The 24,046-nt window shown below is 35.9% G+C and overlaps 1 protein-coding gene and 1 pseudogene across 12 annotated transcripts in view; one reads left to right on the top strand and one right to left on the bottom strand.

Annotated features, from left to right (window-relative positions):
• CDC42BPA (CDC42 binding protein kinase alpha) overlaps positions 1-24,046 on the bottom strand; it is a 324,813-nt gene that overhangs the window by 86,257 nt on the left and 214,510 nt on the right. For all 11 annotated transcript variants that reach the window (XM_082655136.1, XM_082655135.1, XM_082655134.1 and 8 more), the window contains 2 exons: positions 7,993-8,240; positions 1,643-1,748 (listed from right to left, as the gene is read on the bottom strand). In XM_082655136.1, coding sequence (XP_082511262.1) covers positions 1,643-1,748; positions 7,993-8,240 — 354 coding nt within the window. The remainder of the gene's footprint in view (positions 1-1,642; positions 1,749-7,992; positions 8,241-24,046) is intronic.
• Positions 2,046-3,011, top strand: LOC309827973 (sialomucin core protein 24-like; annotated as a pseudogene). Its single transcript has 2 exons — positions 2,046-2,204; positions 2,344-3,011. The product of its transcript is annotated as a sialomucin core protein 24-like (transcript).

Raw genomic sequence — 24,046 nt, forward strand, 5'->3', positions numbered from 1 at the left:
ATTTCTCCAGAAATAAACATTTCCTGTTATCATTTGTCACTGAATATTTGCCAACCATATGATTTGCTCTCAAAGTTCTGTTCATATCCTTTACCACATCTTTCAATTTAGCAAGACAAGGTAATATTCTACTTTTTATAAAATTAGGAGATAGGCTTTTATTTTTATCCTTCAGATCTCATCAAAATCCAAAGAGTATTGTTTAAAAATTATTTCTAAAGATGTATTTCTGATAAACTTGCCAGAACTTTATGGTTAATAATGAAATGAAACCAAGGGGTGAATACAAGATTTGATCTACATTCGATTTGATTATATCACAATTCAATTTTTCTCTAACTATAATACCATCTTTTACTAGGTAATTTGCTTATAAACTCTACATGAAGTGACCTTCTAGAGTTTAATTATATTTCTTACCTCAAGGTCACTCTTAACAGAATCTTAAAATTCTGTCTGGTAGACAGAAATGATGTTTAATTTTGTAGTCATATTGGTTAAGCCCATTAAATAACAATTATGTGACCTATTTGGATAAAGTTTAAATACTGTTAGTTTTATTTTAGTGGAAGTAACTAAGAGTTATACAACACTGTTCATACAGTATTCATAGTTAAAAAAATAATTTATACTACTTACTATTTGGCCACTTTCCACAGTGTTTGTGTGCATCAGCTTTGTAATTACAAAATAAACTAACAGAGCTCTTTCTCAAGTAGTTTGCGACCAAACAAGCAGTCATTTTTAAATGCTTAGAAAACTGAACAATCATTGGGAAAATAGTGACAGAAATAAAAAGAAATATGGAACACAATGGAAAATTGAGATAGAATGAATGAAAAGTCTCTCTTTTATGACTATTTAGCCATTGTCTTTCAATGTGTTATTGAAATGACTATTAATTGAACATAATACTTTTACTTCAGGAAAATCCTTGAACTCATTACAAAGCACAATTATCCAAACCTTATTATTTAAAAGTAAGTAAAACTATTAAAACTGCTGATTAATATTAGGATTTTTACAGCTGTTAACAACTGGGACAAGAAATGCAGAATGATGTCAGTTCAAGAAATCTGAGATACTAAATGGAAAAAGATTCCTTTAAGTATTTAAAATTTTGTTCATAAATCTAGCTGTTTTAATCTAGGTTTAATCTATGGTTCAGCTCTTTATTCAAGCTGTAGAGTTTATAGGCAGAGTTGGTTTCTTTGGCTTCTTAAGTACCAATGGTATTACTTCTAGCTATTATCAGTTCTCCATCATGAATATGACATCAGAACTGTCAAAATTTCTCTAGTTTGGCTTAATTGTTCCTGTTCTTGTCAAAGACAGGCCTTAGCTTAGCCATGACAAAGTAAGTGATTAATAGTAAAAGAGAGATGGAAAGTGAAATAAAGAACAGGGGCTCAAAAAATAAATGGGACAAGAATAAGATGAGGTAAGCCGAGTCCTCTCCAAGAAGACTCCTGTACAGATTGGTAAAATGAAAAATGGCCTGTACACAGAAGCAATCCTTGCGTTTAGGAAGAATAGTAAATAAAAAAATGTACACCAAATATAAAATTATATCTATAATTGCTATGATAGTGCTGAACATCTAGCATGTATCAATGAGCATCAATGAGATTAAATCACTCACCTTATCAAGCTCACTTGTCAGTTTTTTATTTTCTTCCATTAATAACACTTTTTCTCGTTCATACTGTTGTTTGAACTCATTTTCAAATTCTTCCCTTTCACTTTGACTAATACAATGCAAAAATATAAAAGGAAAAAAAGGAATTGAATTAAAGGTAAAATAATGGTATCCCAGATTGGCTATTATATCATATGCCTTATTCTGAAAAGCCACTTATATCTCAATTGCTCCAAATCCCAAACATTTCCCTTAAAATTAGGAAGTCACAATCATTTCCTTTTAATTAATAAATAGATTTGTCTGCTTAATAATATCTATTTTGTTCTTCATTTGAAAATCTGAGGAAGACAACCTGATTATGCTCAACTTATTCAGTTGTAAATATCCTAGAAAGCATGGGAAAATGAGGAAGCTAGGGAGAAAGGAGGGTATAGGGACCACAATACAATTGCTTACACTCAGCTCTAGATTGCATAGAAAATTCAACTTCCATTTCCAACAGTTCTCTCAGCACACTAAGCCCATCCTTCCATTACTCCTGCCTTCCTTCTTCCCTTCCTCCGTACGTACCTACCTATCTACACATACATACATACATACAATATTATAAAACTTATTTAAAATGATAGTTCTAAGGGACAGAATTGATTCACCCTTAGGGGTAAACACAGTTCTAACGAACTTTTAAAAAATCTCCAAAGGGAGGAGTCTGGGAGGCGGCGCCGCAGGGGACAGAGGGACGGACGCGCTCGAAGGCCAACGCGGAGGCCGCGATACTGGCGCTGCCCCGCCTGCTGCTTTTGGCCACCGGCTGCCTGGCAGCGCTCTGCGTGACGAGCGCGGCTCAGAACACCACGCTGGCCCCGAACGTGACTACACCCTTGGCTTTACCGACTACCACCAGGACAGCCCCAGTGCCGCCGCCGCTCCGCCGGGCACCACTCCAGCACCAGAAATCTCTGAAAGCCGCAACAACAGGGTTTCCTGTTTTGATGCTAATGCTGCTAACACTACCTGCTTTTGGATAAAATGCAAAGGTAAAGGCTACTGTTCAGATAATTCAGCAGTTCGTGATTGCAAGGCGGTGAACAGCACAGAATTCTGTCCTGTGTCCACTGCCACACCATTGCCAACCAACTCTACAGCTAAAACCACAACTCTGCCTTCCTCTTCTACAGCTTCCACCACAACTACTACATCAGGTACAACTGATACCTCTTTAACTCCGACTTCACAACCTGCGCGGAAGTCTACCTTTGATGCAGCCAGTTTCATTGGAGGAATTGTCCTTGTCTTGGGTGTGCGGGCTGTAATTTTCTTTCTCTATAAACTCTGCAAATCTAAAGAACGAAACCACCACACTCTGTAAACAGACCCGCTAAATTAACAAGAACTGGTGTGTAACCCACTGAAACCAAAATATTATCTTTCAAGATGTCCCACATGGAAGACGCTATTCTAGGATCTTTAATTTTTCAAAGGATGCATATAGGAGCATCGCCCTTGAAGAAAAATCATTTAAATCATTTTGCTCAACGGGCATATTTAAAATATTCTGCACGAATCCTTGTGGCTGTCTTCTTTTATTTTAAATGTCTGCTGCTGTGGGCTTATGTCCTCTCTTCTTGACATGCCAAATGTAACTCTGTAAGTGATGGAAAACATTGTCCTGCGCAGACAACCTCCTGACCCTTTTGGCAATTTCAATGTAGTCATTTCAAAGCCTGAAAGCTGCATTATTTTCATCCTAACTCAGGATGTAGTTTAGCGACCAGAATTGAGAAGAACGTGCCAAATGAGCATCAATCAGGTGGATTTTGGGCTATCATTTCAAACGTGGAATAAATTTATAAATGTAGTATCCTTAGAGTAAAATTTAGTGTTTGATAAGTTATTTTTTCTACATTAGAAAACAGATGCCACACACGGAATTACATTCCAGATTTAAAGAAAAAATCAATGGAAAGGATACAAAACATTAAAGTGTAGCAGGTTATTGTTCATACTTGTAAAGCACCTTATATCATTGAGAAAATAAAAAACAGTGTCTTAAAAGACAAAAAAACAAACAAACAAAAAAAAGAAACAACAAAAACCTCCTAAGGGAGAAAGGGGAATCAGTTTTTGAATACTGAGTTGAAGTGCAAATAAAGAGGCTTATCTCTACAGCAGTGTGATGGGGGATGTTAGTTAGCAGTAAATGTGAAGCAGTTCTGGGTAATTTTATGATTGCTTCCAAGTCAATAAACAACGTAAGTAACGGCTGATTTTAAAAATGTAATCTTAAAAATCCCTTCCTCACTAAATTATTGAATATAAATTAAATTATAATTTAAATGATAACTTCTAGGAAAATAACCATCCTGTGTCCAAACAAATGTGTCCCTTTCCTTCTTATCTATAATCAAAATGTGAAATTTAGTTATGTTTAGGAATCTTCCTTTTTTTTTTTTTTTTGCAGTACGCGGGCCTCTCACTACTGTGGCCTCTCCCGTTGCAGAGCACAGGCTCCGGATGCACAGGCTCAGCGGCCATGGCTCACGGGCCCAGCCACTCCGCAGCACGTGGGATCTTCCCGGACCGGGGCACGAACCTGTGTCCCCTGCATCGGCAGGCGGACTCTCAACCACTGCACCACCAGGGAAGCCCAGGAATCTTTCTTGATTCAGAAGCAACTCCAAACAACAATGAAAAAAATATGAAAAATTACAAAGAAGCATCCTTTCAGAAAAATAAGTATATGAATAAATTGAGTAAAATTTCTATATACAACCATTTTTGTTTTTTCCTATTAGCGTTAAACAAAACTTAAGTCTCTCTCATACTGAAATGAAATAAACAAACTCTCCCCTAAACTCTACGTCACACTTCATTTTCCACTTTCCTTGTCTCCCCGTTCACTGGCAACCACCTTGAAATCTTGAGAGTTTGCCGTATCCACTTCCTCACTGCCTAAATTTTCCTCCCTGTGCCAAAATCTGACTTCTACTGCCACCACCTCAAAAAAACTGTTGTCCGCAAACTCATTATTGTCCCAACTGTTATTATATCCAATCTACTGGCTACCCTTGACAGTGTTGTCCATTCCCTCCCTCTTGAAATGCTGTCCTCCCTTGGCTTCAGTGATACCCACTTTCTTGATTTTCAGCCTACATTTAGACTTTTCAGCTGTATTTGTGAGCCCCCCAACCCCTCTTTCCTCCATGTAAATGCCAATGCTCCCAGGTATTCTGTCACAGGTGCTCAACTTTTTTTTTTTTTTTTTTTTTACACATTTTCCCTGAGCTATCCCATCTATTATACCACCTATTTCAATTATCATCCATTATGCTGACAAACTCTGAATCTACATCTGAAGCTTTTCTGGGCTTCAAATTGCTGACTTGATATCTCCCCAAAGTTGTCTCCCAAGCACCTCAAATTCAACATGCCCAACCATAACAACAGAAAAACAAGTTCCCAACACCCCACGTACCTTCCCCTGTGATCATACACTCTGCTTATTCTTCTCTTACTACAGGAGAAAAACATAGCTAAGGTTGCTCTTTGCTTATGCGCCTGCTCAAGTACACTTTTCTCCTCTCTGTCCTGAATCATCTACTGGTACTTTCTATCAGATTACAAGCATGGTGTTATTTTTGAGACAAATTTCTCCTCCAGTTATTATCTCGTTGCTTTTATTATCTGCTTGCTCTTACAATTGCTCTCCTTCAAGTCTTTGGATCCATTATGGGGTTTCTGCCCACTACTGTTCCACTGAAATTGTTCTTATCAAAGTCACCAATGACATTCATATTGTTAAACTCAACTATCAATTACATGGTCCTCATCTTATTTGATTTAGACCTCATCTAATTTAACATGTAGACAGATTTGATACACATTCATCATAACACCAAATTTGGACACCAAATTTGCACACCAAATTTGCCTGGTCATCTTCCTATCATTCTTACTGCTCTTTCCCTCTCCACTTTGCTGTTTCTTCCTCATTTCCAAACTTCTAAAGATTGGAGTGCTCCAGGTTGCAGTCCTAGGACTTCTTTTCCATCTATATTCATTCACTAAGTGATCTCATGTAGTCTCACCCCTTTAAATATCATGTGAATGATAACTACTCCCAGGATTTTACCTCTAGCCCTGAAATCTAGTCTGTATGATGACCTGCTTGACATTTCCACCTGGATGCCTAAAAAGCACCTCAAACAGAATTTGTTTAAAATGAGCTCCTGATATTCCCATCCCCAAAATGCTTCTTCTGTGGTTTTCCTCTCTAAATGGTAACTATATTCTCCTAATTGCTAAGGCCCCAAACTGTAGCACCATCCTTGATTTCCCCTCTTTCTTTCTTACCCCATATCTAGTCTATCAGCAAATATCATTATTTTTACCTTTTAAAGAAATTGGAATTCGAACATTTTTCACAGCCAATTCTGCCACCACCCTAGGCCCAATCCACCATTATCTTTTGCCTGGATGATTGCAATAGCCTTCTCAATGGTTTCACTGCTCTTTCTCTTATCTAGTTCAGACTTTTCTTAATCTAGTAGTCAGAATAATCCTGTTAAAACACAAGTCAATATTTGTCCATTTTCCACTCAAAATCCTGCAATGCTTCCCCGCCATGGTTTTACTGAGAGTAAAAAATTGTAAGTCACTGAACATGACTTACAAAGCCTTACATGGTCTGGCCCCCATTGCCTCTCATACGTACCTCTCACTATTCTTTCCCCTTAACTCTGCTTCATCCACATTGGCCTCTTTTTTAGTATTATTATTTTAACAGACTTTATTTTTTAGAAAGGTTTTAGGTGCATAGCAATACTGAGAGGAAAATACAGAGATTGCCCATATACTACTCAGAGTGGTGTGTTTGTTACTACTGATGAATCTACATTTGACACATCATTATCACTAAAACGTCGCAATTTACATTAGGTTGTATAATGACATATACCCCCATCACAGCTTCATACAGAGTAGTTTCACTGCCCTAGAAATCCTCTGTACCCTGCATATTCATCCCACCCTCCTCCCAATCCTTGCAACCACTGATCTTTTTACTATCTCCATAGTTTTGTCTTCCCATTATTTTTTTTAACAGACTTCTTGTTCCTCATGTAAAATGTTCTTCTCACACATCTGTATAGCTATCTCCCCCACTTTCTTCAGTCCTTACTGAGAAATCACCTTCTCAGTATAATTTTCCCTGGTTATTTCATTCATTCATATATATATATATATATATATATATATATATATATATATATATATATATATATATATATATAAAATTTAATTTTCCCCCTTAATGCTTCATAGCCCCCATCCACTGCCTTATTTTTTGTTCTTAGAATTTATCACTACCTATATATTACCTATCCTATATCATTACCTATATATTCTGTATTTTACTTATTTCATTTATATTTTGCTTATAGTCTTTCACCATAATTAAAGGAAAGCTCCATAAGGAGAGAGAATTTTTATCTGTTCACTGTTATGCCTCCAGGGCCTACAGCAGTGCTTTCACATAGCAGGTTCTAAAAAATTCTGCTGAATGAACAGACCAAACTGAATTAAACTTAGGCTTCCAATATAAGTTGAGAATGACAATAACATACATTCAGTTACCTAAAACCTAGAAACTTGAGTATCACTGATAATTTCTCCTGCTTCTAATTTCTCATATCTGGTTATCATGTCATCCAGGTTCTGTCTTCTCGGTAGACCTTCTGAATCCATAAACTTCTCTCCATCTTCACTATCATATCTAAGGTCCAGCCACCTCATCTCTCACAGCTAGATTACGATCTGCAGTCTGCTCCTTCCAATCCATTCTCTAAACAGTAGCAAGAGTGGTCTTTCAAAAATATAAATATTGATATAATCATGTAATTTTCCTTCAATGGTCTTACGACTGTTTTCCTTTCTAGTCTCATTTCTCACCACTCATCTTCCTTTTTATGCTTCCACCATAATGAATAGCTTTCATTTTCTGAATGTGCCATGCTACCCTCTTCCTCTAGATCTTGGCAAATTCTGCTAACCTTTGCCTGGACACTCTTCCACAGCTATATATTTCTTATATCTTTGGTCTTAACTCAGAAATAATTTTGTCCACAAAACCTAGATACACCAAAGTTATCTTTTGTGCCTCTTCTACGGGTGTTCCTATACTTATCCAATTTGCTTTCCTATGATGCTGTAATATAATTTTCTATTTACCAATCTTGACTTTGGTCTTCTTGAGGACTGGAATATGTTTATTGCCTATGTATCTCCAGTCCTTAACACCGAACAGGTATTCAATAAATAATTATTAGAGGAGTAAATAACTTGATTCTTACCTCTCTCTCCTGTTTTTTTCCAATTTGTCTTTCAAAATCAGAATTTCTTTGTTGAGAGCAAGTTGCTGGCCTTCTGAATCATGTAGTTCTTTCTTCAGATTTTTAATTTCATTTGCATGTATTCCTTCTCTCTTGGACAATTCTTCTTCATAAAAGATACTCTTCTTTTCCAAATCAGTCTTTAGTTTGGTTATTTCTTGCTGATGTTCTATGCTGCATACTCCTGGTGAGTAACTAATTTGTTTTTGCTATAGAAGTAATAATAAAAGATTAATCTGTAAGAATAATAAAATATCAATAACTCTTTCTACAATATAAAGAACTGTTCATATAACTGAATATTATTTTTGTATATTATTACATAAAAATAATACTTTATTCAGGCTATTAACCTTTTGCCTGCCATATGTTGCCAATATTTTTCTAAGTGTGTATTCCTTTATTGCTGGATTTTACAGTCTTCTTCACACCAAGATTAAATATTTATCTGTATTTTCTGCTGGTACTTATATAATTATTTGTTTTACATTTAAATATCTAATTTACATATAATATTGTTGGTGTATGGAGTGAAGGAAAAATCTAACTGCATCCTATTTCTGATGTGGAACTAATAAAAGGTTATAAATACATTTGTGTCTTTAAAAGATTAAATTGGGGGAGGAGTGGTAGAGCTAGAATGCACAAAAAGAAAAGGGAGAAAGAAGGCTTCTGCAGTGGTCCAGGGAGAAATGACAAAGGTCGAATCTAACATCTTTGTATCTATTCTAGAAAAACATGATACAGCTCTTCACATTTAGGTAGGGCTTTAAGAAGGGGAAATTTGATTGAAAGACATCTTTTTAGAAATGAGGTTGAAATATACTCTTGGTATCAGTGAGAAAGGAAAGTGTAATGTCCAAAGGTTCTTCCAGGTAGTAGCTAAGGTAAACAGAAGCATACAAAGGTTATGACTATAAGATTTCCTGAGCTTTTTCCTGAGTAACTTTTCTATAACTTTGTTACATGCTATTTTCCCAGGTGATCCACAACAAAACTTTTAAAACCCAAAGAACCTATAAGCTTATATTTAGTGACAACAAGGAATCAAGATCTGGAGGACACTGTATCCTTTTTTGAAGTCAGTATTAAGGGCAGGAAAACTGGTAACTGTCCCTGATTTAAAGTCCAAAGAAAACTATGCTAGCTTCACATTTGAGGTCTATAATTTAAAAAAAAAAAAAAAAAAAGGCATCAACGTGGGCCTGAGAAATGTTTCTGGGATAGTCACTGTAATGTTAACCATTTACTCAAAACTGCTTATGAAGTGCCTACCATATGCAGGACCCAGATTTTCCAGTGGTTTCTGAGTCAGCCTGACATGGAAAGCTTGGCGGAAACTGGGAAGAGCCATGTCAAGTCATGTTCTTGCTCTCATGCAACTCCCTGAAAAGGGTGCCTAAATCAACATCTGCAGCACTAACCACTTATCATATTACTCTTTCATTTTTCTAATCACCTAAAGAACACTCTTAGTTTGCCGCTCACTTTAGTATAGTTTGTCTGTTGGGATAGCAGTAGATATACTAGAAGTTTCAAGCAAAAATTACCTTGAAATCAAAACCTCACAAAGATACCACCAAAAAAAGTTATAGACTCATGTCACTAATTGATAAGAACGTAAAAAAGCCAAATAAAATGCTGAGAAACAAAATTAAGCCATAGGTAAAAAAGAACAATCTACTGCAAAACAATAAGTTTTATTACAGGTATTGAAGGTAATTTAATATTAGCAAACATTAATAACTGTGCAAAAATTAAAGTAACTCCATGTGATAATCTCTGTAAGTACCCCTGCCCAAAAGTATTGGATAAAATCTAATACCAATTCCAAAATACTACCCCAAGTCCCACACAAAAAAAAGAGTTCAGTAATTCTCTTAAGAAATAACCTCTTTCAAGCTATCAGACAAAATAATACTTTCTAGTGAAACACCAGATACATCCAGGAATAATAACAACAAAAAGGATGTCTTCCATTATCTCTCTTATTTAATATTAGATTTTAGATATTCTAAGTAACGTGAAATAGTTACAAAACATGAATAGTTGAAAATCATGATCATTTTCACGTAATATAACTGTTCGTCCAGAAAATGCAAATAAATCCACTGTAAAGTGTTGGAATTGAAAAAGCTGAGTAAAACAACTGCATATTAGATAAATATAAATCACGCAGTACTTCTAGACAGTAGAATAAGCAATAATAGTAAAAATTTTCATTGTTAATAATAAAAAATTTTCATTTCTTTTTAATAGATCCAACAAAAATCACCAGCAACTAGTACACACACAAGTAATAACAACAGTGAATAATTTGAATTATATGAAAAAACTACAAGTCTTTATAAAAGATTTAAAGAAGACAATATAGAAAAATACCAAGTACTTGAAACGGAAGATTGAATGTATATATATTCAATGTTTCTTAAATTATCTTCCCTGTAAATTTAATTAAAAAATTTTTAATGTGGGAGGTAATACTGGGTGAGAGATGGAGACAAATGTTCTAGCACACAGGCAAAAATAAACTGGTAAAAATACCAAAGAAAATCCTGAAAAAGCACAGAGTAAAGAAGGAGAGAGGGTAATGTTCTTTTCAGATGTTAACATATACTATAAATTTTTTTTTAAAATTTTTTGTCTGCTTTGGGTCTTTGTTGCTGCACGCAGCCTTTCTCTAGTTGCAGGGAGTGGGGGCTACTCTTCATTGCGGTGTGCAGGCTTCTCATTGCAGTGGCTTCTCTTGTCGCAGAGAACAGACTCTAGGCGCGTGGGCTTCAGTAGTTGCAGTACACAGCCTCAGTAGTTGCGGCACGCGGGCCCTAGAGCACGCAGGCTTCAGTAGTTGTGGCGCGTGGGCTTAGTTGCTCCGTGGCATGTGGGATCTTCCCAGACCAAGGATCAAACCCGTGTCCCCTGCATTGGCAGGCAGACTGTTTTTCTTTTATAAATTTATTTATTTTTTTAAATTTATTTTTGGCTGCCTTGAGTCTTCGTTGCTGCATGTAGGCTTTCTCTAGTTGCAGCGAGCAGGGGTTACACTTCATTGCAGTGCGCATGCTTCTCATTGCAGTGGCTTCTCTTGTTGTAGACCACAGGCTCTAGGCACACGGGTTTCACTAGTTGTGGCATGCGGGCTCGGTAGTTATGGCTCACGAGCTCTAGAGCGCAGGCTCAGTAGTTGTGGTGCACAGGCTTAGTTGCTCCACAGCATGTGGGATCTTCCCGGACCAGGGATCAAACCCGTGTTCCCTGCGCTGGCAGGCGGATTCTTAACCATTGCACCACCAGGGAAGTCCCTACTATAAATCTTTAATAAAGTAATCAGTGTAATAGATCTCCACCCCAAAATAATTTAATTCAATATGTGAGATACTGTCAATCACTGAGGAAAGCAGTGATTAATTAATGGAATTGAAACCACAAACTAGCAATTAAAGAAAAAAATGATTCTCACATCATACCATTTAGCAAAACAAACTCCAAACGGATTAGAACTAAATATCTTTAAACCCAATAGAAACATCCAGGAAAAAGCAGAATTACATATTTAGCAAACTCTGAAAAAAGAAGGACAAGCCAAGCTTCGAAGCAATAGAAGAACTATTGAGGAAAATAAAAACAAATCATCTATAACTTGAAAAAGAAAGAAGACCAAAATTAAAGGGCAAATGATAAATTGGTAAAACAGTTGCAGAGAAGATAAACAGTACAATTTTTACTATGCAAAGAGTTTATAAGAAGTGATAAGAAAAACATTAAGACTACAAAATTAAATGGGCAAATGACTTAAAGAGATAATTCACAAAAAGAAAATATGATTAATAAAAGATCTACTAAGAAAGCAAGAAATGCCTCTCATACTTGCAAAAATTTGTGGCATGTATCAAGTGCCTTAAAAATGATCTGACCACTTCATTTCCAGGTATCTGTTCTAAAAGAAGTGCATAAAAGGGTCCATGGCAATTATTATACTGCAAAAGTGAAAAATAAATACAGTCAGCTTGGGGGGATTGGTTCCAGGTCTGTCCACCCTCCATTACCAAAATCTACGATCGCTCAAGTCCCATATATAAAATGGAGTAGTATTCGCATATAACATACTCTCAAATTCTTTAAATTATCTACAAATGCTATGTAAAAGTTGCTAGGGCATGGCAAGTTCAAATTTTGCCTTTTGGAATTTTCTCCCCCACACCACCCCAAACAATGGGCTCTCTGTATCTGCAGACGTGGAAACTGTGGATATGAAGGGCCAAGTGTATTTAACAGTAGGAAACTGGCTAAGTGGATATTCTTCTATAATCATTAAAATTATGTTTGTGACAATCACATAATAATCAGAGAAAAAGCTTACATCACACTCTCAAGTGAAATATAAGGGTTAAGGGTTGAATTGTGTCCCTCCAAAATTCATATGTTGAAGCACTAAACACCAGTACCTCAGAATGTGACCATATTTAGAACTAGGGCTTTAAATACTGCATGATCTGACTTATGTGTGGAATCTAAAAAAGTCAAACTCTTAGAAGCAGAGCGTAGAACAGTGGTTGCGAAGGGCTGAGGGGGTAGGGGAAATGGGGAAATGTTGGTCAAAAGGCACAAGTTTCAGATATGTAGGATAAATAAATTCTAGAGATCTAATGTAAAGCAGGATAACTACAGTTAACAATACTGTACTGCATACTGGAAATTTGCTAAGAGAGTGGATCTTAAATATTCTTAGCCAAAAAAAAAGGGAGGGAGGGAGGGAGAGAGAGAAGGAAGGCAGAAGGAAGGAGGTAACTGAGGTGATAGACACGTTAATTAGCTTGATTGTGGTAAACATTTCACGATGTATACATATATCTAAATATCAGGTTTTACACCTTAAATACATACAATTTAAAATTGTCATTTGTACTTCAAAAAGCCTGAAAAAAAAAGAAAATGAAAATAGGGTCTTCACAGAGGTAATCAACTTAAAATGAGGTCATCAGTGTAGGCCCTAATCCAATAGGACTGTATCCTTATAAACAGAAGAAATTTAGACTTAGAATCACGCACACATTGAGAACATCATATGAAGATTAAAGCAGAAATCAGGGTGATACATCTACAAACCAAGGAGCGCTAAACACTGCCAGCAAACCATCAGAAGCCAACTCTGCAAACACCTTGATTTCAGATTTCTACTGCCATAATTGAGACAATAAATTCCTGTTTTTTAAGCCAGCCAGTTTGTGGGTATTTGTAACAACTGCTCTAGCAAACTAATACAACAGGGTAAAACAACTCCTGTGGTATATGATTGCAACAATTGGAAAGTACGTTTTTTTTAAAAAACAGCCTTTCTCAAGTAAAGTCAATAGGGGAGAGGGGAGGTATATCTAACAGGGAGGAGAGGGCCCAGTGGAAGGAAGAACCATAGAAGGAAAGATACCCACAGGAAGTTATATCTAAATTGAGACCTAAGCATAGAATATTGCTGGCAACATGTACAAAAGTCTAGATACTAGAGAAAACCTGATGTATGAGCAGGGAAACCCAAATAGTAAGTTAAAATCTCCAACGGCAAGGACCTCATAAGGTAAAAGCTATGTTAACAAAGTTTGAGCCTCTTCTGAAAAGCAAAGTGGTACCATGAAAGGATTTTAAGCACAAAACTAAAAGACTTTAAAAATACTATTCTGACTACAATATGAAGAACAAATTTTTTTTCAACTAGGGGGGAGAAAAACCCAGGAAAACCACACAGAACATTACATATTTATCCAGACAAGAAATGATAGCTGTATTAATGTTTAAAAAACAAAATATTAACCAAAAAAACAGCTTTACTAAGATATAATTCACACACCATACTATTGACCCATTTAAAGTGAACAATTCAATAGTTTTTGGTATACTACATTAATTATTTTAAAGTGGTAAAACATATATAACAAAAAATTGTCATTTTAACCATTTTAAATGTACAATTCAGTAGTATTACATTCACAATGTTGTGCAACCATCAACACTGTAATTTCTAAAACTTTTTCATCTTCTCAAAGAGAATTCTGTAACCATTAAGGAATAAACACCCCATTATCCCCTCTAGACTGCCCCTGGTAATCTCTATTCCACTTTCCATCTCAATGAATTTGTCTATTCTAGATATTTCATATAAGTAGAATCATATAATATTTGTCCCCTTTTGTCTAGCTTCTTTCACTTAGCATAATGTTCTCAATATTCATCCATGTTGCAGGATATATCAGAACTTCACCCCATTTATGGTTGAACAATATTCCATTATATGTACTTGCCACATTTTGTTTCTTTATCTGTTGATGAACACTTGGGTTGTTTATACTTTTTTGGCTGTTTTACTAATGTTTTAATGAACACTGGTGTACAAGAGTCTGTTTGAAGTCCCTGCTTCCAATTCTTTTGGGTATATAACTAGGAGTTGAATTACTCGGTCATACGGTAATTCTACATTTACTTTTATTGAGGAATCACCAATTGTTTTCATATTCTTGTGATCACTTATTTTGTTTTTGTTTTTAATTTTAGGCACCTTAGTAGGTATGAAGTGGTATCTTGTGGTTTTAACTCCATTTCCCTAATAATTAATGATGTTGAACATCTTTTCATGTGCTTATTGGCTACTAGTATATCTTCTTTGGAGAAATGTTTATGCAAGTTATTGCCCATGTTTTGATTGGGCAGTTTATCTTTCTGTTAAGTTGTAGGAGTTCGTTATAAATTCTGGATATCAAATCCTTATCAGATATTTGATGTACAAATGGTTTCTTCCATTCTTTAGGTTATCTTTTCATTTTCTTAAAAATATCCTTTGATGCAATACAAATAAGTTTTTATTTTGATGAAGTCTAATTTGTCCATTTTTTGTTTTGTTGCTTATGCTTTCTGTGACTTAAGAATCTACTTCCAAACCCAAGGTCATGAAGATTTACCCCAATGTTTTCTTCTAAGAGTTTTATGGTTGTAGCTCTTATATGTAAGTTGTTGATCCATTTTGAGTTAATTTTTTAATATGGTTTAAGGTAGGGGTCCAAATTCATTTGTTTGCATGCAGAAATGCAGCTGTCTGGCACATGAGTTGAAGGAACTATTCTTTCCATACTGAACAGATTTAGTACCTATGTGTACCTATGTCAAAAATCAATTGTGGCTATAGATACATGAGTTTATTTCTGGACTCTTAATTCTATTCCAGTGGTCTATATTCTTATGCCAGTGTCATATTCTTTTTATTGCTGTGATTTTGTAATAAGTTTTGAAATTGGGAAGTTTGGGTCTTCTAACTTTGGCCTTCTTTTTCAAGTTTTTTGGCTATTTGGGGCAATTCCACATGAATTTGAGGCTCATATTTTCCATTTCTGCAAAAGGGGCTTTTGATAATAGGGATCGAATTGAACCTGTACATCACTTTTGGTAAAACTACATCTGAACAATACTAAGTCTTCCTATTCATAAACATGGGATATCTTTTCTTTATTTTAGGTATCCTTTAATTTCTTTCAGCAATGTTTTATAATTTTCAGTGCACAACATTCTTGGTTAATTTTATTCCAAGGCATTCTTTTAGATGCTATTGTAACTATAATTGCTTTCTTAATTTCATTGTGGATTGTTCATTGCTGACATAGGAACACAACTAATTACTATATGTTGATCATGCAACCCTGCGGTTGTTTGTTTTCTTACTGAGTTTTAAGAATTCTTTGAATATTTGGATAACAGTTTTGTATCAGATATGTCTGCATTTTCCTGCAGTCTGTGCCTCGTCTTTTCATTCTTGGCCGTGGCTTTCACAGTCCAGAAGACTTCAATTTCAGTGAGATCTAGCATAGTAATTCTTTATTTCATGGATTGTGCCTTTGGTGCTGAAAGTAAAAAGTCATCACCATACCAAAGATTATCTAGGTTTCTCCTACGTTATTGTCTAGGAGTGTTAATAGTTTTGTGTTTTACGTCTAGGTCTGTGATCCATTTTGAGTTAATTTTTGTGAAGGGTGTAAGTTCTGTGTCTAGATTCAATTTTCTTTTTGCATTGATGTCTAGTTCTTCTAACACTATTTGTTAAAAAGTACATCTTTGCTCCATTATATTGCCTTTGCTTTTTTGTCAAAGATGATTTATCTGTATAGTCTCTTGCCAATACCATACTGTCTTGATTACTGCAGTTTTATATAAGTCTTGAAGTCAGTAATCCAGCTATGTTTTTTTTCCTTCACTATTGTGATGGCTATTCTGGGTCTTTGCCTCTCCATATAAACTTTAGGCTTAGTTTGTTGATACCCACAAAAGAAGTTGCTGCAATTCTGACTTGTACTGCATTAAATCTGTAGTTGAAGGGGCTTCCCTGGTGGCACAGTGGTTGAGAGTCCGCCTGCCGATGAAGGGGACATGGGTTCGTGCCCCGGTCCAGGAAGATCCCACATGCTGCGGAGCGGCTGGGCCCATGAGCCATGGTCGCTGAGCCTGCGCGTCTGGAGTCTGTGCTCCGCAACATGAGAGGCCACAACAGTGAGAGGCCTGCGTACCACACAAAAAAAATCTGTAGTTGAAGATGGGAAGAACTGACATCTTATAAGACACCTAATACGGAGTCTTCCTATCCATGAACGTGGAATATCTCTCCATTTATTTAGTTCTTCTTTGATTTCTTTCATCAGAGTTTTATAGTTTCCCCCGTACAGGTCTTATGCATATTTTGGCATATTTATACTTCACTATTTCATTTTTGTGGGTGCTAATGTTAATAGTACTGAGTTATAAATTTCAAATTCCACTTATTCATGGTTGGTATATAAGAAAGTGACTGACTTCTGTGTATTAATCTTGTACCTGCAACCTTGCTATAAATGCCTTACTAGTTCCAGGAGTCTTTTTGTTAATTTTTTTGATTCTCTACATAGACAATCATATCATCTGCTAACCAAGACAGTTTTATGTCATCTTTCCCAATCTGTATACTTCTTTTTTGTTTTCTTGTCTTACTGCATTAGCTAAGACATACAGCATGATGTTGAAAAGTAGTGAGAGGAAGAATCCTTGCTTTGTTCTTAATCTTAATGAAAAAGCGTCAAGATTCTTGTCATTAAGTATGATGTTAGTTTACGTTTTTTGATAGGTATTACTTATCAAGTTGAGGAAGTTCCCCTCTATTCCCAGTTTACTGAGTTTTTATCATGAATGAGTATTAGAGTTTGTCACATGCTTTTTCTGTATCTACTGATATGATCATGTGATTTTTTTTAAATTTTTTTATTTTTTTTGCTGTACACGGGCCTCTCACTGTTGTGGCCTCTCCCATTGCGGAGTACAAACTCCGGACGCGCAGGCTCAGTGGTCATGGCTCACGGGCCTAGCCACTCCGTGGCATGTGGGATCTTACCGGACTGGGGCATGAACCCGTGTCCCCTGCATCGGCAGGTGGACTCTCAACCACTGCGCCACCAGGGAAGCCCGATCATGTGATTTTTATCACATCAGTGATGCATTACATTAATTCACTTTCAAATGCTGAACCACCCTTGTGTACATGGGATGAAATTCCATTTAGTTGTGGTGTATAATTCTTTTTATATATTGTTGGATTCAATTTGTTAATATTTTTTGAGAACTTTTGCACCTATGTCTATGAGGCTTTCTACATTGGTCCGTAGCATTCTTTTCTTGTAATGTCTTTGGTTTTGGTATTAGCATAATTCTTGCATCATAGAATGAGTTAAGAAGTATTTCCTCTATTTCTATCTTCTGAAAGCAACTGTAGAGAACTGTCATAATTTCTTCCTTAAATGTCTGGTAGAATTCACCACTGAATACATCTGGGCCTGGTGCTTTCTGTTCTGGAAGATTATTAATTATTGATTCAATTTCTTTAACAGACAGAGCCATTTCAGATTATTTATTTCTCCTTGGTTAGTTATGGGAGCTGTGTCTTTGAAGGAATTGGTCCATTTCATCTAGGTTATCAAATTTGTAGGCAAAGAATTAATTGTTCATAGTATTCCTTTATTAGCCTTTTCATGCACATGGGTTGCATACTGATGTTCTGTCTTTCATTTCTGATACTAGTAGTGTCCTGTCTCTCTTTTCTTTTTTTCTTTGTATTTGTGTTTTATTTTACAATCAAAGGTTTAAAGATATAGCAGAGAGTACAGCAGGCAAAACACAGATTAAGCATATTCTGTGCAAAAATATTTGCCACAGAAAAGAGAAGAAAAATTTTAAAAGAATTACAGTGTGAAGGTAATTATAAATATATGAAATAATATAAACTATATTGATAGGTAATTCCCCTTCTTTTCAAGTTTCCAAGGGAATTATTAAATTTATATAAGGTATTCAAACTTGTAAGTTTGAAAATCTGTTTGAAAGACACTTTTACGGGAAAAATATAAGTGACCAAATTGTCTCAAATCAACAATAAAATAAAGCACTGAGAAGCTACTATGTAATAACAAAGAATGTGTTACAAGAGAATTTTTTCAGATTTCAAGGAAGAGTTTATTTCTATGAGCACAGAGAAAAAAAGCAAGCTTTACTCTACTTTATATAAAATTAAGATAACCCTGAAACAAAAGCTGATCAAAACACCAAATAATAAAACCAGACTCATCTCAATATATTGATACATTTAACAGCAAAAATTGTTAATAAAATGTTAACATTTGAAATCCATTGCTGTATTGAAATTCAGTTATTTATATGAGCAACTGATTCCCAGAATGTAAGAATAGTTTCATACTAGAAAACTTGTTAATATGATTTCTCTCAAAAATAGATAAGGGACCCCTTTTTTTCTTAATTAGCCTGGATAGAGGCTTATCGATTTCATTGACCTTTTTAAAGAATAAGCTTTGGTTTCAATGATTTTTCTCTATTGGTTTCCTGTTTTCAATTTGATGGATTTCTGCTCTAATTTTTATTATTTTTCTTCTGATTACTTTAGATTTAATTTGCTCTCCTCTTTCTAGTATCCTAAGGTGGAAGCTAAGACGATTAATTTTAGATCTTTCTTCTTTCCTAATATATGCATTCAATGCCACAAGTTTCCCTCTAAGCACTGCTTTCACTGTATCTGACAAATTTTGATAATTTGTGTTTTCATTTTCATTTAGTTCAAAATATTTTTAAGTTTCTCACGAGATATTTTCTTTGGCTCATGTGTTTTTTATAAGGGTGGTGCCTTAATTCCAAGTATTTTGGAATTTTCCAGCTATCTTTTTGTTACTGACATCTAGTCTAATTCCATTGTGGTCTGAGAGCAGACAATGTATGATTCCTGTTCTTTTAAATTTGTTAAGGAGGGCTTCCCTGGTGGCGCAGTGGCTGGGAGTCCGCCTGCCGATGCAGGGGACACGGGTTCGTGCCCCGGTCCGGGAAGATCCCACGTGCTGCGGAGCGGCTGGGCCTATGAGCCATGGCCGCGGGGGCTGCGCGTCCGGAGCCTGCGCGTCCGGAGCCTGCGCTCCGCAACGGGAGAGGCCACAACGGTGAGAGGCCCACGTACCGCAAAAAAAAAAAAAAAAAAAAAAATTGTTAAGGATTTCTTAAGGTTTGTTTTATGGCCCAGAATGTGGTCTGTCTTGGTGGACGTTCCATGTAAGCTTGAGAAGAATGTGTATTCTGCTGTTGTTGGGTGAAGCAGTATATAGATGTCCTTACATCCACTTGATTGATGATGGATGTTGAGTTCAACTATGTCCTTACTGATTTTTTTGCCTGCTGGATCTGTCCATTTCTGATAGAGGGGTGCTGAAGTTCCCAACTATGACAGTGAATTCATCTCTTTTTCTCTGCACTTCTGTCAGGTTTTGCCTCATGCATTTTGATGCTATGTTGTTACACACATACACATTAGTATGCTACATCTTCTTGGTGAACAGCAATGCCCTTCTTTATTTCCAAAAACTTTCCTTACTCCAAATTCCACGCTGTCTGAAATTAATATAGCTACTTCCACTTTCTTTTGATTAGTGTTATCATGGTATCTTTCTCCATCCACTTACAGGCATACCTTGGGGATATTGTGGGTTCAGTTCCAGACTACTGCAAAAAGGTGAATATTCCAATAAAGTGCATCACATGAATTTTTTGATTTCCCAGTGCACATAAAAGTTGTATTCACACTATACTCTAGTTTATTAAGTGTGCAATAGCGTTGACCTTAATTTTAAAAATACTTTATTGCTAAAAATGCTAACCATCATCTGAGCCTTTAGCGAGTTACAATCTTCTTGCAATAGTAACATCAAAGCTCAATAATCACAGATCACCACAACAAATATAATAATGAAGAAATTTGAAATACTGTGAGAATTACCAAAATGTGACATAAAATCATGAAGTGAGCAAACGCTATTGGAAAAATGGTGCTGACAGACTTGCTCGATGTAGGGTGCCACAAACCTTCAATTTGTAATATCTGCAAAGTACAATATAGCAAAGCACAATAAAACAAGGTATGCCTGTACTCTTAATCTAGACACTTGGCCTCTGTATCCACGAATTCTGCATCCATGGATACAGAGGGCTGACTGTACTACACCACTTTATATAACGGAATTGAGTGTGTGCAGATTTTGGTATCCATGGGGTGTGGAGAGGGCATGGAACAAATGCCCCATGGATACTGAGGAAAAACTATATGTGCCTCTATACCTAAAGTAGACTTTTTAGACAACATATAGTTAGATACTGTTTTTTGATCCAATCTGACATAATCTGTTTTGTAATTGGTATACTTAGACCATTGACATTCTAAATGATTGTTGATGTTTTTTGATTAATATCTATTGTATTTGCTACTGCTTTCTATTTATTGCTCCTTTCTTTGTATCTATTTTTGTCTTCCATACCTTTTCTGTCTTTTGCTGGTTTTTTTTCCCCTTGTTTTTGGCCACGCCATGCAGCATGCGGGATCTCAGTCCCTGACCAGGGATTGAACACATGCCCCCTGCATTTGAAGCACAGAGTCTCAACCACAGAACTGCCAGGGAAGTCCCTGTCTTTTGTGGTTTTAATTAAGCATTTTATATGATTCAATTTTCTCCCCATTCTGAGCATATCAGTTGAACTCCTTTTTTAAGTGGCCATTCTACAGTTTGCAATCTGCATTTATAACCAATCCAAGTCCAGTTTCAAATAACACTCTACCACTTCATGGATAGTGCAAGTACCATAAAATGAAATAATCCTAATTCCTGCCTCCTATCCCTTGTATAATTGCTGTCATTCATTTCAGTTACACATAAGCACACATAAGCATATTTATATATACATGTAATCAGACATAAGCATGTATATAAGTATATATAATTGAATACATTGTTGCTATTATTTTGAACATTTCATCTATTAGATTAAGAATAAGAAAAATAAAAGCTTTTATTTATTTTACCTTCATGTATTCCTTCTCTGATGCTTTTTCTTTCTTTATGTAGATCTGAGTTTCTGACCTATATCATTTTCCTTCTCTCTGGAGAACTTCTTTTAACATTTCTTGCATGGCAGGTTTACTTGAAACAAATTCCCTGAAATCTTTGTCTCAGGAAGTCTTTATTTCTCCTTCACTTTTGAAAGATAATTTCTCAAAGTACAAAATTCTAGGTGGGTAGGTTTTTTTTTCTCAACACTTTAAATATTTCACTCCACTCTCTTCTTGTTTGCATGAAGAACAAAAGTCAAATGTAATTCTTACCTTATATTTTCTAGAGGTAGGGTATTTTTTTTATCTCTGACTGCTTTCAGGATTTTTATCTTTATCTATAATTTGAAAATGGCATGTCTAGGTGTAATTTTTTGGGTATTTACCCTGTTTGGTGTTCTTTGAGCTTCCTGAATCTGTGGTTTAGTGTCTGACATTAATTTGGGGGAAATTTTCAGTCATTATTGTTCCAAATGGTTCTTCTGTTCCTTTCTCTGTTCACCTTTTAGTGTTCCCATTATACGTATGGTACAACTTTTGTAAATGTTCCACAATACTTGGATATTCTTTTCTGTTTTTTCACTTTTTTCTCTTTGCTTTTCAGTTTTGGCAGTCCTATTTTGATATCCTCAAGCTCAGAGATTCTTTCTTCAGCTGTATCCAGTGTACTAATAAGCTCATAAAGGGCATTCTTCATTCTGTTACAATATGTTTCATGTCTAGCATTTCTTTTTGGTTCTTTCTTAGAATTTACATCTCTCTGCTTACATTGCCCATTTATTTTTCCATGCTCTCTACTTTTTCATTAAAGTCCTTAGCATATCAATCACAGTTGTTTTCAATTCCTGGCCTGATAATTTCAACATCCCTGAGTCTGGTTGTGATGTTTGCTCTATTCTGTGTTTTTTGTCTTTCAGTATGTCTTGTAATTTTTTGTTGATAGGTGAACATGATGTACTGGGTAAAAGGAACTGCTGTAAATAGGCTATTAGTAATGTGGTTGCAAGCTGTGGTGGGAGGGGAAGCGTTCTATAGTCCTAAGATTGGATATCAGTATGTTACTGAGCCTGTGCTTCTGGACTGTGAACTTAAGACAACCTTGTCAGTTTTTCTCCCCCACTTACCTGTTTTGACAGGGTGACTAGAGTGGGCTGGGGCTGAATATTTCCCTTCCCTCAAGTCAGTTAGGTCTGATAAAATCCCAGCAAGTTAGATTCTGGTTGAAGAGTTTCTCCTGAAGATAGACCTTGTTAAGAAGAACAGAATGCTCTGGCACATTCAAAATTGTTACCCCTATTGTTAGTACAAGGGGATTTTTCTCTGATATTCACTGTGAAAACCTCGTAGAGCTCCAGGATGTAAAACTGATGAAACTGTCAGGGCTCCCCAATGACGAGGCTCCCCTGGAGTTTTTATCTCTCAAACTTGTCCGCACTGAGCCTCTAGCAATTTTTCAATAACAGTTCAGGTCTCCCTACACTGGTACTGATTTCCTACAAGGGTTCCTGATCTCATAAGCTGTGATTCTCTTTATTTGCCTGTCACTCTCTCCAGTTTGGAGGACAGCAGTTGGTTCTGTGATATTACTTCCCTTACAGATCTAAGAAGAGTTGTTGATTTTTCAATTTGTTCAGCTTTTTACTTCTTGTTAGAACAAAGTGGTGACTTCTGAAGTTCTTATATACTGGATTGGAAACTGGTAGTATTCTTTGGAGTTATTAAATATAGGATCCTGTGATCTGCAAATAGAGATAGTTTTACTTCTTCTTTTCCAGTTTGGATGCCTTCTATTTCCTTTTCTTATCTAATTCCTCTGGCTAGAACCGCCAGCATAATGTTAATTGCAGTGGTGAAAATGGGCATCCTTGTCTCATTCCTAAACTCAGGGAAAAAATTTTCAGTCATTCACCATTGAGTATGATGTTAGCTATGGGTTTTTCATAAATGTCTTTGATCATGTTGAGTATATTCCCTTCTATTCCTAGTTTTCTGAGAGTTTTTATCATGAAAGGATGTTGAATTTTGTGAAATGACTTATGTGCATCAATTAAGATGATCATGCAGTTCTCCCCTCCCTTTGGTTCTTTCAATGTGATGTATTAAATTGATTTATTTTCTTACATTCAACCACCCTTGCATTCCTGGGATAGACCAGGTTAAACCACTGCCATGGTTTATAATCCTTTTAATATGGCTTTGGATTTGGTTTGCTGGTGTTTTGTTGAGAATTCATACGTCTATATTCGTTAGGAATACTGGTCTGTAATTTTCTTTTCTTGTGATATTATTCATATGGCTTTGGTATTATGGCAATGCTGGCCTATGGAATGAGTTAGGAAGTGTTCCCTATTCTTGTATTCTGTGGAAGAGTTTAAGAAGAATTGGTGTTAATTCTTCCTTAAAAGTTTGGTTCAGTTCACTAGTGAAGCTATCTGGTCCTGGGCTTTTCTTTGTCAGGAGGTTTCTTATTACCAATTCAATCTCTTTGCCTGTTGTAAGTCTGTTGAGACTTTCTATTTTGTCTTGCATTTAGGTAATTTGTGTGCTTCTCGATCTGTCCATTTCATCTAGATTATTTACTTT

This window comes from Grampus griseus (assembly GCF_964374135.1).
Source record: "Grampus griseus genome assembly, chromosome: 1".
NCBI classification, from domain to species: Eukaryota; Metazoa; Chordata; class Mammalia; order Artiodactyla; family Delphinidae; genus Grampus; species Grampus griseus.